Below are 17348 nucleotides of genomic sequence, written 5' to 3'. Positions count from 1 at the left end.
GCCTCTATTGGTATGTTGTTTTAACTTATAGGTTTTTCTTAACATTTTCAGAACATATTCCTGATCAAGACAGTGGTCAGAGAGAGCATGAAATAGCTGGAGAAGACTGTCAAACGTTGCAACCAGTCCAGAAAATTAGACAAAGATCTGTTTCAAAACATGAGGATAATAAAGTAGTGAGAGCAGACACATTCCAAGCCAAGAATAGGAGCATAAACATGGATGTTAGCAAGCATAGACAAGGAGGAGGGGATGAACATGTTCACACAGAATTGTGGGCAAAGAGAGAGAGGGGACAGGAAGAAGAGAGCTATGGTGGTGCAGAGGCAGGAATAGCAGGAAAAAGAGGGCAGAAAGGGCATAACGAACTGGGAGATGGTGAACAGGAGAGACCATATGACAGTCAGAAACATGGAGGAGTAAAGGAACAGGAGAGACCACATGACAGTCAGAAACATGGAGGAGTAAAGGAACAGGAGAGACCACATGACTGTCAGAAACATAGAGGAGTAAAGGAACAGGAGAGACCACATGACAGTCAGAAACATGGAGGAGTAAAGGAACAGGAGAGACCACATGACAGTCAGAAACATGGAGGAGTAAAGGAACAGGAGAGACCATATGACAGTCAGAAACATGGAGGAGAAAGGGGACAGGAGAGACACTATGTCAGCCAGACACATGGAGGACAGGAGAGACCACATGACAGTCAGAAACATGGAGGAGTAAAGGGACAGGAGAGACCATATGACAGTCAGAAATATGGAGGAGAAAGGGGACAGGAGAGACACTATGTCAGCCAGACACATGGAGGACAGGAGAGACCACATGACAGTCAGAAATATGGAGGAGTAAAGGGACAGGAAAGACCACATGACAGTCAGAAACATGGAGGAGTAAAGGGACAGGAGAGACCACATGACAGTCAGAAACATGGAGAAAGGGGCCACGAGAGACACTATGTCAGCCAGACACATGGAGGACAGGAGAGACAATACGACAGTCAGAAACATGGAGGGGTAAAGGGACAGGAGAGACAATACGACGAGAAACAGGGAGGACAGGAGATACCAAATGACAGTCAGACCCATGGAGGAGTGAAGGGTGCTGTCCAAAAGGCAGCATGTGACGACACCATGTATAAATATCTAAAGAATGCAGTTTCAGGCTACTTTAGTTCTCCAGGTAATCTATAACCCACAGCATTATGTTATATACTGTATATCATCTACAAGCGTTGAAAGCCTAATATCTGATAACTGTCATGGTATGTGATATAATTCCCCCTTGCAGCCTGCCGATACAATGGTTTACTGAATCAGGGATCAACATGTTACCTAAACAGCGTTCTCCAGGTTCTGTTCATGACCAAAGAGTTCAGAGAGGCTGTAGAAAGGTTTGGCACAGACCATATGCAGATTTTAGTTTCATTATAATGTAACTCCATTGATCATGTCTACCAATTTGCCACTTCTGGTTTTGGTGAACAATAATTTGACAGCAGATTGCTTATACCCAGTATATGGTTTCTTCCCATAGGCACTGCTGTGAAAATCCCAAGACTGAGAATATTGATGCTCAACTTAATGCACTGTTTGAAGACTTAAAGACACATCAGTCTTACACGTATAAAATCACACAGAAAATGGAAATTAAAGAAGGTGTGAGACATACTTAATATTATATAAGCAAATAGACTTCAAATACACGTTAATAAGCTAAAAGCAATAATAAACATGTTATGTTTTAACACCCTACTTCCAGTGTATGCACAGCACGATGCCGCTGAGTATTTGGAGAAGATCCTGAACATGACCAGTCCTGAGGCATCACAGGTACTGTAAGCTTTTAATGTTAATCACAGACATACCGTACTGTCTCCACCATGTACAGTATATATTCATGTACTTGTACAATTCTTCAAATGCTTCGTGGACAGTTAAGACACAGGACCACTTGCTGTAGGCCTACATGTCGCCACCATGTCTCCTCATTTAAAATGAATGAAAATATGTCATAATCATTTATCTTTTTCTGTTCTTTTGTGTCTTCAGATGTTTCTTGGACAGTTAAGACTCAGTACCATATGCCGTACATGTCACCACCATACTGATGTAGTCAGTCCATTCTGGAATCTGCATCTTGCCATGGATACAGATAGTGAAGTCTATAGTGTGGTAATGACCATTCTGTATATATATATTTTTATTACGTTTTGTGGCACTATGTATCATGTTATGAACCATGACGGTACCAGAGTTTCTTTTAGGGATCACTGATCCTCATTTATTTTTTTATTTATTCAGATGGATGGTATCAGGCAATTTTTCAGACCTACCCATTTTACTGGAGATAACCAGATGTATTGTGATAACTGTGATGCCAAAGAAGACGCGACTCTTGTAAGTTTTGAACAAACAAGTTTCTATTAACTTCACATAGAGACTTTTGTTGTTTCACTATTTGTATACTTTCATGGTATTTTACAGAAATCACATAACACTTGTGCTGACCTACGAGGTTATTCTTGGTTTACATTATATTTATATTGTTATATTAATAATAATATTATTATTATTACTGCTGTCATCATAATTATGGTTTTATCATGATTCTATACTAATTTATATGTCAATTGACCAGGAATCTGCAATAAATCATCCAGAGATTCTGACACTGCTGCTCAAGCGATTTGAGTTTAACTTCCAACTGATGGATTATATTAAAATCTATCGCTCTGTAGATTTGCCTACCACACTGAAGATATCAGAGGTATGTTTATATAACCTGCTCTATTAAAATACGTCAGATATTGCTGAAACTCATTTGTAAGATTTCATGTAAAAAAAGTACCGGTATGTGGAATGCCATTTGTGCCTAAATTTAAAATAGATACTGAATGCCAATATGAAATAAGCAATCACATAAATAAATACAGAAATATACAAAACTTTAAAAATAAATCTGAAATAGTTAGATAATTAAGACTCAAATTATTATTTTGAAATGTTATTTAATTACCATTTTCACAACAATATTCTTGCATTGGATTTCATTTTTCTTTCATTATATTTTATTTCAAAATGGCATCTTTCAAACACATTTTTATTTCATAATATCTTTCCGAATAACACTTTTCCAGGTGGCTCTTTTTTGATATTGTCATTTCTTGGCAACACTTTCCATTTTTCATTTCATAATGATGCTTTTTATATGATGTGTTAGTTTGTTAGTCAACAGGAGGAAATATGCTTGGAGCATGTTCAACGAACATTGTGAGATGGTCAGACTCATATATTTTTGCTTTCATATGCTTTAAAAAGAAAATCTCTCCAAAATATATTTTTCAATCGTATAAAACATGACAGAAAGGAAGATATTTGCCTCATCTATTGCAGCACTACAAAAAAAAATGTCATAGTTGAACAGAATCTAAGAATCTTATCAGCAATAAACATAACTTGTGTTTTTAATGATGTGACTGATTTCAGTAGAGCAGGTTGCACTTTCTCATAAAGCTTTTGACAGCCATTCAAACGAGGTCTACTCATTATTTGCCTTTAACATTTTATTTTTCTTCTAATCTTCTGATCAGAAACAGACATATGAACTATATGGGGTCGTGAATCACGGTGGGTCTATGAAGGGTGGCCATTACACTGCTACAATCAAGTCCCAGGATGATGACAGATGGTATTGTTTTAATGACAGCTCTGTCACAGAGGTAAGACAGATTGCTTCTATAATTATATATACCATAGATATAAATAAATATATGTATGTATATATATATATATATATATATATATATCAGTGATGTGTTCTAGTTTTTTCCGGAGGGTATACGATAATTATTCCCTGCACGACATGCACGTGGTCGTGGGTATACGCTAGCGTGTTTTCAATGGATGAAATGGTTAGTTGACGGTATACGTTTTTTTCCCGAAGAAATCTGCACGGTATACAACATATACAGCGTAACACGGTAGAACACACCACTGATACATACTGATATATATACACACACACACACACACACACACACACACACACACACACACACACACACACACACACACACACACACACACACACACACACACACACACACACATACAGTATGTATAGTAGTGTGTGTGCATTTATTTATTTATTAATGAACTGAACATTTTATTAACTGCTTTTTCTTAACAGCTGTATCCCCAGCCATTCAAGGGATCCATGGAAAAGTATGTTTCTATTTAACGTTTCAATAATTCTGTTTTTGCTTGATTCACATTGTGTTTTGCTCATATTTTATACATGATTTTTGCACTACTGTAGGTCCAGCAGTGCATATGTCCTGTTTTACAAGAAAAAGAAAGGTACATTCAGGAAAATGCTGTGTTAATTGATCATCATGAGTACATCTACTGTTTTAAGCCATTCATTAACTAATCTTTATCTCTATTTTGCTTGTCATTTCTAGAAGATACTCCTAGTCTTCAAGGCCATGAAGTCAGCCGAGAGCCTTTTTCTGCTTCTCATTGTTATGAGAAGCATGACGGCAAACTCAAGGAAATGGAGAGAAATGAGTTGTGGGAGGTAACAGAGGAGGGTGATTATATAGCAGGGGCTGTTTCCACACAAGATAGTGTCAAGAAGAAAGGCTTGGCAGACAGACTTGTGGCCGGTATTTTGCAGAGTTTTAACAAATTGACAACACGTGATGACCACCATAAGGGTCAGGATAGTCAGGAAAGGTGTTCTCAGCGAGGTCCTAAAGACAGAGGACAGAGAGCACATCAAAACATAGGAGATGACCAGAAGTTGCAACATGATGACCAGATATGTTCTCAGGGAGGTCCTCAAGGTAGTGGACAGAGAGTGCATAAAACAACAAATAATGACCAATATGCTTATCAGAACAACACAAGTTGTGTAGGACAGGACAAAGACCTAACCCTTATGGATGGAAATGGAGAAATAAATGGAGGAAGAGATGAACAGGAAGTCAAGAGCTTTGATTTCAGACAGACAGCCATGGGGGGAAGGAGTTCACAGGGAGAGCGTGAAAAAGTGGGAGATGATGGACAAAAGCAGTTATGTGATGACCACAAATATAAAGCAGTGGAGGTCAGGGAACGAAATGTGGAACATCATGGTGATGCCCTAGTAGATGCAAAGCTAACCCAAGAGACTAGAGCAGTACTTGAAAGAATGCCAGATCATTCAGAGCAAAAGGGGAGGTGTGTGTCTGGGCAGGAGATTAGAAATGTTTCAGAAACCTCCAGAAAAAGTTGTCTTCCAAACTCAGGGAAAAGTAACTCGGCCAAGTTTGATAATCCCAACTCAAAATCTGATGATAACACAGGGTTAAAGAGAGATGCCTGTAAAAGAACAAGTAAAAGTTTAGCAGAGGGGTCAGAAGAAAGCATGGCAAACAATTCAGTGCTAAAAAAAAAAGAAAAAAGGGACTGATGTAGTTAAAATAAAGTATTGATAGAAAGAGGAGAGTGTAGACAAAGAGGTGCAAATAGAGGCAGGGCAAGGCACATACAGTTAAGTGGGCAAGACAAAGCAAATAATGCAAATAAAATGATACTCTTATCAGAGGGAGTATCAAATGGGGGAAAGAATGCCAATACTATACAGCAGAAAGAACAGGAAATCCTATGGAGTTTTGTGTTGCTGGAAGAAGTAATGTGTGTATCTAAATTCTTTAGAAAACCAATAATTAACAATAATTTGATACTAATAGATCTACCTACATACAGTCGCTTCCCCCCTGTGCCTTTTCTTTCTTATGAAAATCATTTTTTTTATTTTATATTTTAGATGAGAATTATGTATACTTTGAAAACGTGAATGTGCCACAGTGGGGATACAGTATAGGTTAATTTCAGCTCGTCAAGTAGACTACTACGTTTATTGTGGCGTTAACGGTCTCATGAGGTTATTTAAAATAAAAATATATTTGTATTATTGCTCAAAGGCTTTTAGCTTTTAGACTCAAAGCCAAACATTATCTATTATTTTCAGTTAAGCAGATTTTTTTGTGGTAATTCAAATATTGTGTAATTACTGTGTTCTAAAAAAGTAATACATTAAGAGTTGCAGTGTGAATGTTATTGCTGTTAAGTTTTTGACCATCACTGTGATGCTGTATTGGCATGCATTCATTGTTTTTTTGATGAAGACATTTTTTGGAAGGTATAGCCTACAGTCCATGTACATTCGGGCAGTTGCAAGTTAGCATTGTATACTACACAATTTGTTGGCCTTTTCACTCGCACATTTCTTCACCATTTACTTTATCTGAGATGCTGTGGTGATAAAGTAAAAACTTAAAGTAAAATAATTACACACTCACACTGATACTGAAGATATGGATAATAAAGCCCAATTTGTTTTTCACTTGAAAATTAGTTATTTTCTGCAAGTGACACAGTCCTGTAACAAAATACACATTAGGATTAGAGTAAACCTGCTGACATGGAGGTGACATGTTACTATTTTTACTATCACAATTATATTTGCGACAAAGTCAGATGAATACATTTATATCTCTACCATAGCAATACTGTACATAGTACATTCAATATTCACATTAAATAAAATGATTATGCATCATCTGCTACCCGAAATATGAGGTAAGCCTCTATATTTTTTGGCATTTCTGGCAGTATGGTATGTCAATACAGCAATATATCAAATTACATTAACAGTGTTCCAACAATCCCGCACTGTATTTTGGAGGGTGTTGAATAAAATTAAAAAAGTAAATTGCAGTAAATTTGGAAAAAAAAGTTTGTTCATTTTTGTCAGTTACATTAGTTGACTTTTTTATGAGTAAACTAAACTTCACCTGAGGACTCCTGGGGATGTGTGTCTACACACTTTCTTTAAGTGGTTATTTAAAAAACACTAGTGTTTCTGAAATCACTGTAATATTCTCACAGAATATCCTTGTAATTGGCACAGTTAACTCCACCACCTAGTGTGAATGGAAATGTTAATGCTAAAGCTACAACGACAATCTAGATCAGGGTTCCAGTTCCAGCCACCAGCCACAGCTATGTGTATTAGTATTATAATTGATGGCTGCTAATTGATAGCGGAACACAGCTGAAAATATGTGCTGTGTCACTGCAACTGGATTTCACTTCTCTCCTGCCAGTGCCATTTACAAGAAGCCACATGACTTAGGGGAAAAGACTGTGTTGCTTCAATCATTTATAGGAATTTCTAGTTATGGTTTATGGTGGATTGCAAGCCTTTATTCTTCTGTATACAGGCTGTTCCAGGAACATTCCAGTATGTATTGTCATTTACTTTTCACATTCGATGACTTTTTCCATGAATGAACAGTGGAAGCACCATGTACAAATAGGATAGTAAATCAGTACATAACATAATAATAAATACATAACATCCTCATTGTTCATGTAAGGGTCCATTTGGTATGTCTTAATTAAGTTAATAACTGTGCAGCCAGCTGATGTCAACACCCTCCCCCCACACACACACACACACACACACACACACGCACGTGCGCGCGCGCACACACACACAAACACGCACGCACGCACACACACACACACACACACACACACACACACACACACACACACACACACACACTGTTACAAACAACAAGATTGTTAAAATCTGATTGGATTCAGGGGAGAGACAATGGCCATTGAGTGCAACACAGAAGAGCAAATGAAGAGTATAGCTGAAAGAGAGACCATGTGTTCACATACCCAGCATCTTGCTAGCCTCTTCCAGAACGACTATTGTACTTGTTGTTCATTTTATTTTGTTTGTTGTCATCCAGTGATCTTTTCTAAATATCTTTATTTCATAATAGGTCCTATTTATTTTGTATAATGTTATTGACTTTTTACATTCATTTTTAATAATGTTTCTGTTTATTTGTGTTTGTGTTGACTTTTCTTTAGCAGGGATTTCCTTAAACAGACTTAAACAAAGATGCCTGAATTCTCAACCGATTGCTTATTAGGACTGGTTCTAGAGATCTTTAGGGATCTTTAACAACCAGTAAGATTGCACTGTCAGAGCTTCATTGTTAATGGAAATATCTACAGCAAAAAAAGCTTATAATATACAGCTTATACTGTCTAAGGAAATGTTATTTCACTGTCAGACCACAGGGGGGTATATACAGTGCAGCTGTAGATATAAAACACAAACCCATTCTGCTTTCATGCTAATTGAACTTTATTAATCCAAACCGTGATTACCTGATTAACTATGTTTCATTCTGTCCAAATGTTTTCATAACAATCATTATTCTCAATGTCACTTCAATACAACATTGTCAATACAAAGACACAATATGAGTATTTAAGCCAGGCTCTAGCCAAACATTTTCCCCACAATTCTCTTACCAAAATGACAACCAGTCAGACTAAGGTCGATTCTCACGAATGTGAAGAAAAAGCAAGCACATACAGTATGTAAGTATCACATCAGAGAAGTAATATTCTTATTATTATTAATACAGTTATTATTATAACTATTCTCCACCTTAAGCTAGAAAATAAAATAAAATCCAAAGCAGTAGAATGTAGATTTCACAACCAACTTGGGAGTCACAGCGTGACCGTCCCTCCAGGCAATGGGATTTGGATAATAACCAAAAACCTTTAGTTGACAAAAAAAGGAAAAACACAAACAATATTGGATGTTAATGGTTCATGGTTAAGTATACTTAATCATGGTTCTGTGTACAGTAGCTACTGTATGTAGCCTACATTATGTTGTATGGTGCCTTTCTTCCTAGTTTTTACGCCATACAGGTATAGACGTTTGCCTTGGAGCTATGCCGGCACTGCAAGGTCTGAAATGTGAGCTTGTTTTCAAGCACTCAGTCTTGAGTTTCAGACACACAAAGCAGAACTCAATCTGACAGCGAGGACAGATGATGTTCTTACACCCTGTATTGTCGTGTTCCACTCTCTGGCCGCAGGTGGGGCAGGCCCGGATGGAGGGACAGGCATCGACTCCCTGCACCTGAGGAAGGGAGGTGATTTTGCAGTTCTTCAGAATTTCCACGTCACGATTCACGCAGCCGTCGTTGTCGCAACGGTCGGAGCGCGGAGCGTGCCCTTTCCACTGCTTCAGACACTGCCAGCAGAACTGGTAGAACTGCTTCTTTTCTGCTACACAGATGGTGCACTGGACATTTAGGTTGGTGAGGTCCTCTCTCTCCACATAGGTGTTGCATCCTGGACACTTTGGAAAAGAGTGGAAAGACAGGAATCATAAATGGGGAGTCCTTTGGTTGTTAAAAGTCACAACAAATCATTGCTGTTAAAATCTTACCTTTTCATAATTCCAAAAGCCTATTATGTTCTAGTTGGGAATATAATACCAGGTCACTCACTGTTTTATATTCACAGTATTCTGTGGCTGCCAGGCGAGCTAGACTTTCTTCAAAGTACTGCATCTCCTCAGCAGTCAGCGCTGCCAGTTTACGCACCTCTTGATAGGACCACACCTCATCACACTTCTGCAGAGTGCCATCCTTTAATGCAGGGCACTTGAATTTGTACTGGCCCTGCATGGGATTAAAGATAAGATGACAGACGCTATGAAGTCAGAGCAGTAGCCTACTTAGTGCACAGTATAGTGCCAAATGAGGCCTGCAAAACAAGGGGGGGGGGGGGGGGGGGGATAATACATTCCTCTTACACATAAACCGGTTATTATATTGACAGAATGTGCAATTGTTCACGTTCTTTTATGCATTAAAAGTGTGATTTTGAGACCGGTTTCACATTACGATAACTGAATGGAATCCACCTACTTTTGCAATGTTCACTCAACACTCACACAGACACAACACGCATAAAGGTGATATATTTGTACTTATATCATGGCCAGGTAGTTAACAACCCACGTTTCTACCAAAGTTCAACACTGCTTTAAATTAAAACTCCAGATTTTGCAGTGTAGTTTTTGTCAGTTGTTCCAGCTCTGTCGAGAAAACACTTTTTTTTATTACTTTACTTTATTACTTTTTATTATCAGTGGCTCTCAAATATGTTCATGTCAAGGACGCCTAAATTGATATTTATTTGGCTGCGGACCCCCATCTGAAAATATTTTCTAGAAACCCCATAAGAGAAGATTTGGGTGTTAAAAAATCTCAAAATATTTCCAAAATAGCAGATATTTTCTCAAATTATTTTTTTTGAGAACCACTGACTTAGATCAACCCTATATGGAATGGGATCTATGAATGGAATTTTGGAAGGAAATTACCTGGTCCAGTAAGCTGCGACACCATCCTGTGAGAGACTCTGGTGTAACAGCATGACCGCAGGACATCTCTGCTCGGAGACACCTGTCGCCATCTTCTGGGGCTGAGGAATAAGATACAGATTGAAACTGTACAGTTACATCCAATGTATATGGGATAATAAAATTGAAATATGAGACATGTGACTTTCACCCCTCAATTTTAGGACATATTGAGGACATAGGATTTATACCATTCCAAGATAACAGCTGAAGGGATGTTTCGTGTAACTTTATTAGCCTGGCGTAGCTAGACTATGCAATTTTTTTTGCACTCGCAGATTCGTCTGGTCCCAGGCTATAACTTTATAGTAGGCCTATAATAAATATGCTGTTGATCAGATTGAACTTGACTACATAAATGTCCATTCATTCTTGCATTCATGTTCATACAAATTTGAAATATACTGTTTGTTAAGTAGCACATCCACAAATTGACAATGCTATTTCCTATCATTTTTCATAACTCACGTAGTGGATCCAAATCATCTGGTCTATTGACAAATTTCAGAGTGGTGTCCAAGGGGTCATATCTCTTTTCTTCTTCCTGCTGCTGTGTGGTCATTTTCTTTCAAATCAGTCCCCAAAACTTCGTTCACGATCAGGACAATGTTAAAGACTGGACTGGTGTCACTGTAACTGCTGTGTCACAACTGGATGTGTTATTATGTTATATACTTTCCCTATTTCGCTTTCTCTCTCAGCTGTGCCATTGATATCCCATAGGCTTATACACTGATCACATGTGCCAGGTGTTCTAACAAAAATGAAAGTAAAACTTATTTCAAGTCGCCACCAGAGTCAGATCAGACGGCAAACTGTTCCGTCACTTTTAAGCTATATCGGATACGCAAATAGCAAGATGGGTAAAATCTACCAGGTCAATTTGATTGGATGCAAGGGAGAGAAGATGGTCATTGACTTGTGCAACACAGAGGATCAAATGAAGGCCATGACAGTGTTGCAGCTGAAAGAGAAAATTGCAGAACGGCTTCCAGGCAACGTTGGTAAGCAGCTTGGGCTATGATGAGCAACATGTTTCGTTGAAATAAAACACAAACAGCAACAACAAGTTCTGTGAAATGTATAATAGTAGTAGTGTATAATAGTGTGTGTGTGTGTGTGTGTGTGTGTGTGTGTGTGTGTGTGTGTGTGTGTGTGTGTGTGTGTGTGTGTGTGTGTGTGTGTGTGTGTGTGTGTGTGTGTGTGTATGTATGTGTGTGTGTGTAGACATTGAGACCATGCGGCTGATCTTCACAGACAAACAACTGGAGGGGGATTCAACCCCTGTGTCATCTTATGGAATCCAGCACCAGTCAATCATCCAGTTGGTGTTGAGAGTTTCTGGAGGAGTCGGAGGACTGACACTGTGACAGACCAGATGGACACGAGAGAGAAAGAAACTGCTGTTCTTTGACCCTGATATCTACTTTGTTTTCTGTTGATGCCGACCATTAATGTATTGTTCTGTAACACAACACATAATATTTAGGCTATTGTTCAATATTGTGAATTAGGTCATTGGCAGATTTATGTTGGAACCACTTATGTGCAAGTAAAAGTTTCCTGTTGAGAAGTCGCCATGTTCTCAATTCCTGTTGACGTTCACCACACTTTTGAAAATCTAAGGTTAATAACATGGGTTTTGTTTACAGGACATTGGCTGTTAGGATTTAGGGGTTCTTTTGATTTGAAATTAACTGGTCACTATAGGCCGTGGTCCAAGGGTCTACTTGGAGTGTGTCCTTGATTTTAAGATTGATTAGTTTAAAAAAATAGTTCCTGGTTTCGTTTATAACATTAATAATAGGTTATACACATTACAGAATACAAAACGATTTTGTTTCAATTAGCCTATTAATCAGATCACTTTTGCACAATATTATTTATTCTCTGTCAAAATCAGAGAAACCTAAATTACGACCCTGTGTGGAGAGGTCGGTCCGTCTGTCTGTCGATCTCCGCTCCGTTTCTGTAGTGTTGGCTTTTGCGACGACGCACACAGAACAAACAGCTCTCGCGCTATCCATGGTTCTGAATTCCATATGTGCACTGAGGCTGCAACCTGACTCTGTGGCATTTAGCCTATATGACTTGGTGAAACAGTGTTCTTATTTCGCGACTAACTGTACGTATGCAGTTGTTCATCCCCTTAAGCTTTTACGGATTTTTATGTCACAATTAGCTATTATTAGCCCATTAACAAAGTTAAAAGTAGGCACAACTATCAACGATCATTTATTTGTGGTGCCCCCTATGTGTAATTGAAATGGTTTTGACATTCACGTGTTGCTTAAAGGGACAAGTCAAGTCAAGTTACCTTAATTTGTATAGCACATTTAAAAACAACAGAAGTTGACCCAACATGCTTTCCATTCAAAATAACATCATAAAGACCCCATAAAATGCAACATAGTAAAAGAAACATAAAGGCAATACCTCCTGGTGGCATGGTTATTTAATATTTGGAGTATTATTATTGGACACCTGGTGGCAGGCTTTAGATTGGCAGCACTGGGTGTGTATTTTACACTTATGGGAGTTATAAAAGTGACACAAAGGAGGAGATGGATATACTTCAGGGGGTATGATAATGTGTCCTTGAGGCATTTCAGAACAGGAACATACTCACAGAAATTTGTAGGCCTACATATTTTATTTACATGTGAGTGGTTGGATTGTTTATATTCGCTTATATATTATCTTTTTTGTATTATTATTATTACTATTATTATTATGATGATTATTTATGATAATTTTCAGGAGGATTGAGTTAAATAGAGATTGCACACCTGCGTTTTTTTCACTCGTTTTTTTTTCAGTCAATGTTTGTGGAAGATATGTGCCATGTCACTGCAACTGGATTTGTTATCATGTTTTTTCAACATTTCACTTTCACTCTCTCTCCTGCCATTTACAAGAAGCCACATGACTTATGGGAAAGCACGCAGCAAGCCATAATCTTTATGGGCTTTAATCATTTACCAGAATCTTTGGTTATGGTTGGTGGAATGCAAGCCTTTATTCTTCTGTAAGCTGTTCCAGGAATATTCCAGTCTGTAATGTAATTTACTGCCCTTTTCACATTCACTAATCTTTTCCACAAATGAACAATGGAAGCAACATGTACAAATATAGGATATTAATTAAGATATTAATAGGATATTAAATATAGGATAATCAGTACATAACACAATACAAAAATAAATCCTAATTTAAGGGTTCATTTGGTATATTTCTAAGTTAAATGAATAACTGTGCAGCCAACTGATGGCAACACACACACACTGTTACAAACAACAAGATGGTTCAAATCTGATTGGATTCAGGGGAGACAATGACTAACTTTTTTGATAAGAATAGCAGAAAGGCTTCCAGGCATGCACTGGTAAGCAGCTTTGGGTCTTGAGCAGCAAGTTTTGTTAAAAATATTATTTGATTATATATATAACATCAGCATATTAATGCCATGAGGCACTTGTAAAAAATAGGTTATCTGAAGTTCTGAACACAGATCAACCTTTCATCTTACCTCAGTAACCCACACCACCCATCCATGGCCTATGCCCAGACCTACTGGAGTCTGTACTGTACCCATCCAAAGGCCAGGTTATGACAAACACACTTTATATGAGAGAGAAAGATAAGATATGAATATGATCCATAAAAACATAAATAGCTATAAATGATTTGTTTAATTACTGTTAGCGTACTTGACTATCAGGACACTTTATTGCATTTGCAGACGACATTTTAAGAGAATAGAAACACTTAGGCTACTAAATGAAATATATGTTACCACTTGCCAGTTATAAGACAGCTAATAGGCTATGCAATGATTAAATTAATACACTCAGCCTCCACCTATAGCCTACTGCATTGGTCCAAATGTAGCCATGGTTCACATGACGCTAGTATACAAGCGTCATGGTGCCGAGTCCCCCTGGTTTATAGTGGTGTTCGATTTTTTTTTACATTGCCAACTCTCACATGTACATAAACATATAAACATTTCAAATATAAAGTGCTTACCCCTGAGCCACGGATGTTACAAGGCGATCCGGACCACGATAAGTACCCGTATCTCCCGTATTGTTCAATACAAAGCATTTTAATCCCATCGCCAGCCATTTTTGTAATGTATCAGAGTGCAATACACCTCCAAACCATTAGTGTCGCATGGTTGAAAGCATCGGAGAAAATTTGGAGAAAATGTCCGGCGATTGGATTAAAATGCTTTTTATTGAACAATACGGGAGATACGGGTACTTATCGTGGTCCGGGTTGCCTTGTAACATCCGTGGCTCGGGGGTAAGCACTTTATGTTTGAAATCTGAACGTTTATGTACATGTGAGAGTTGGCAATGTAAAAAAAAATCGAACACCACTATAAACCAGGGGAACTCGCACCATGACTGTCATCGTATGACAGTCATGTTTTAGGGCTAGTCCAAATGTAGGACTAGGATTAGTTGTTTGATAAAAAAAACAAGTCCTTAATTTTCAGATTTATTGGTTTTCTACGGGTGTCGTTTTTGGACAAATTACCAAGCATCTTGCTAACCTCTCCCAGAACGACGTCTTGACTGAAAACTGCACTGACTCACTGGTTAACTGAAAATGAAACTGGACTAGGCGGCCCCCTGCTTTCGTGAGAAGTATGACAACAAATTGTAATACAAGCAAAGACCGAGCCACGTAGCCTACGCGGCATCTAGCTGGCTGAAACTTTGTCTTATTTCGCAACTATATAATGCAATTGTTGGATTCCGCTTAACTGTTTTGGAACGTGTGTTCTAATTATGGTGCAAGTAATACATTGGAATTAGCGTTAAAAGTAGGCCTTGCAACATGTCTCAACTAAAGATGGGTCTGGACTAGACTCTGACAACTCTCCAGGTAAGCTACAGGCGTAGGAGTTACATTGACGTAATAAATTCGGCTGTTAAAAGTAATCTGTGTACCTTTCGTTCAGTTGATTTTGATAAAATGGAAATACAAAAATACTTATTGGACAACTTAAAAGACAATATTTGTTTCTTTCTATAAACAAGTAAGTTGTGCTTTGAAATGTAAATGGAGAAATTGGATTACGACCAGGGTCAGGGAGGGTGATTTGTTTTTGTTTTTATTTGACACAACTGGCATGACTCTGAAGTGGATACGGTGCTACGTAAACTGTGTAAACTGGTTTTATTTGGGAAGGAAAAAAGGAAGTATTTACATTATCACAAGGCATGGCTTGCTACCAGGCCTTGTGAGCTTGTAGATCGGCTATTTTCCTGAATTAGACAGATTTGAACCTGCATTAGGCCTAATCAATGCGCAGACTTCAGAAATCATCTCATGACAGACAGGGTAATTTATGTAACGTGTGTTTCGCCAATTGCAATTCTCAAGCATCACTGCGCATTGCTCTGCCGTGGCCCGCCGCCCGTGTGCATATTTTGCTCAGTGCCAATCACAGGCACATTTCTTCACCATTTATTTACTTTATCTGAGATAATAATATATACTAGGATTACCTGTTGACATGGAGGTGACATGTTATTTTCTCCAATGGCCCATTTAATGTTACTTAATGGTATGAATAGAATTAACTTACAGTTTTTCACAATTGTTAACACACAAAAAGCTAAAATTTGGCACAATTTTCACAACCTTAACTTCAAGTACTAATCGCTCCACCCAATTTGGCACTACTTCACACTCCCTTATCTGCATTAGACTCTGACTTTCCTTCTTTACACTCTGATGTCAATTACATTATCACCTTGTTGTCCAAACGCTACACACAATGTTCAGTTGTTGCACGCACTTCTCACATAAAATCTCAAAGCATCAATCTACAACACACCTTGTTGTCCAAACACTACTACACACATGTTCAGTTGTTGCACACACTTCTCACGTAAAATCTCAAAGCATCAACCTACAACACACAAATAGTCAAATCTCTAAACATTCAGGTCTGGTGAGCAATTTGCACCACCGGGCTGCTCCAGTGTGTGAGCGGTTCCAGGACCACCCACATTTTCCCGTTCTGTACCACTACCTACTACCTTCGACCTTATTCCTGAATCCCATTGAGGAGTTCTTTTGAGCTTGGAGGTGGAAGGTAAATGAACGGAACCCACAGAGCCGGGTCCCACACTTCTCCAGGCCATGGAGGAGGCTTGTGGCGACATCACTGTTAGGGTGTGAATATTGATATTCTGCTATCTCACGATACGATTCCGATTGTTGGGGTCACGATTCAGATTATTTTCCGATGTTTTCAAAACAAACGATTCTCGATTAGTAAAATATGATTTTTTCCAATTCAAAATGTCATTATACAAAAATCGTGCAAATCGATTGCAGCCCTAGTCACTGTTGAGGTCTGTCAGGGCTTCATGCGCCACTCGAGGCGTTTCAGCCCCTAAGCAACTGGATAACAATTAATACCTTAATATTTTTCAACAATAATACTTTTAAGGAATTACTAGTAAATATGAGTTTTACACAATAAAATGCTTTTAAGAAAATGAAAAATGGAACATGTTGTTTGCAAAAGTACTAGTACTAGTGCCAGCTAATCTTCCAAAAGGAATGATTTAGGTCCAGAAAAAACATGGGTTGAGTTGAACTTTATTCTTATTAATAATAGTCTGATGGAGGCAAAAGGGTGTGCACTGACTTTGATCAAAACAAAAACAATAAAGCTGTCTTCATGCACAACTGGACAGCATCTCCCCTTCCTGCTTCTCTCCCTCTCTTTCCACTGTCCCGCCCACATGAAATCTCAGTGTTAGCCCCCCAAACTATTCCCAGCACCTCCCTCCAATAGAATCAACGGAAATAAATAAATGCAAAAACAAATAAAATAAACGCAGTTGAGGAAAGTGCCCTGCCTTTTTTATGTACTGTATGGTGAGGCAGATGCTGCACAGAAGCCCATAATTTGCATCATGCTGTAAAAAAGGTAATTGCTGCAGTGGATAAGCAACAAAATTGTGCACTTAAAACAAAAAAAAAGCATGAAACTTCTAACATAGTTA

General features: G+C 38.2%; 3 protein-coding genes across 3 annotated transcripts; 2 read left to right on the top strand and 1 right to left on the bottom strand.

Moving 5' to 3' along the window:
* Positions 1-218: 218 nt before the first annotated feature.
* LOC311035079 (uncharacterized protein) lies at positions 219-6684 on the top strand (the record flags this gene model as incomplete). Its single annotated transcript, XM_084043160.1, has 11 exons — positions 219-1185; positions 1294-1396; positions 1540-1661; positions 1765-1835; positions 2055-2177; positions 2307-2402; positions 2644-2772; positions 3596-3724; positions 4195-4229; positions 4324-4364; positions 4469-6684. 11 exons carry the CDS (start codon positions 219-221, stop codon positions 5458-5460), a joined length of 2808 nt encoding a protein of 935 aa, XP_083899286.1. The 3' UTR covers positions 5461-6684.
* A 1521-nt stretch (positions 6685-8205) lies between these two features.
* On the bottom strand, positions 8206-10965 carry LOC311034859 (uncharacterized protein). Its single transcript, XM_084042883.1, has 4 exons — positions 10780-10965; positions 10273-10373; positions 9392-9565; positions 8206-9240 (listed from the first exon to the last, which is right to left on the bottom strand). The coding sequence occupies exons 1-4, from the start codon at positions 10871-10873 to the stop codon at positions 8785-8787; spliced, it is 825 nt and encodes a 274-aa protein (XP_083899009.1). The 5' UTR covers positions 10874-10965; the 3' UTR covers positions 8206-8784.
* Positions 10966-11106: 141 nt separating this feature from the next.
* On the top strand, positions 11107-11798 carry LOC311034861 (ubiquitin). The gene is made up of 2 exons (XM_084042885.1): positions 11107-11315; positions 11539-11798. The coding sequence occupies exons 1-2, from the start codon at positions 11171-11173 to the stop codon at positions 11679-11681; spliced, it is 288 nt and encodes a 95-aa protein (XP_083899011.1). The 5' UTR covers positions 11107-11170; the 3' UTR covers positions 11682-11798.
* The last annotated feature ends 5550 nt before the right edge of the window (positions 11799-17348 follow it).

This window comes from Gymnoscopelus microlampas (genome assembly GCF_963454915.1).
Source record: "Gymnoscopelus microlampas genome assembly, chromosome: 19".
Classification (NCBI taxonomy): Eukaryota; Metazoa; Chordata; class Actinopteri; order Myctophiformes; family Myctophidae; genus Gymnoscopelus; species Gymnoscopelus microlampas.
This window is presented reverse-complemented; position numbering and strand designations above follow the sequence as displayed.

Bases quoted from the DNA above. Each gene is read 5' to 3' on its own strand.
- LOC311034859 (XM_084042883.1), bottom strand. From the start codon at position 10,873: ATGACCACACAGCAGCAGGAAGAAGAAAAGAGATATGACCCCTTGGAC. The intron at 10,374-10,779 runs GTGAGTTATGAA...CTTATTCCTCAG, and splicing joins AGATGATTTGGATCCACTAC to CCCCAGAAGATGGCGACAGG. The intron at 9,566-10,272 runs GTAATTTCCTTC...AATCCCATGCAG, and splicing joins GTCGCAGCTTACTGGACCAG to GGCCAGTACAAATTCAAGTG.
- LOC311034861 (XM_084042885.1), top strand. From the start codon at position 11,171: ATGGGTAAAATCTACCAGGTCAATTTGATTGGATGCAAGGGAGAGAAG. The intron at 11,316-11,538 runs GTAAGCAGCTTG...GTGTGTGTGTAG, and splicing joins ACGGCTTCCAGGCAACGTTG to ACATTGAGACCATGCGGCTG.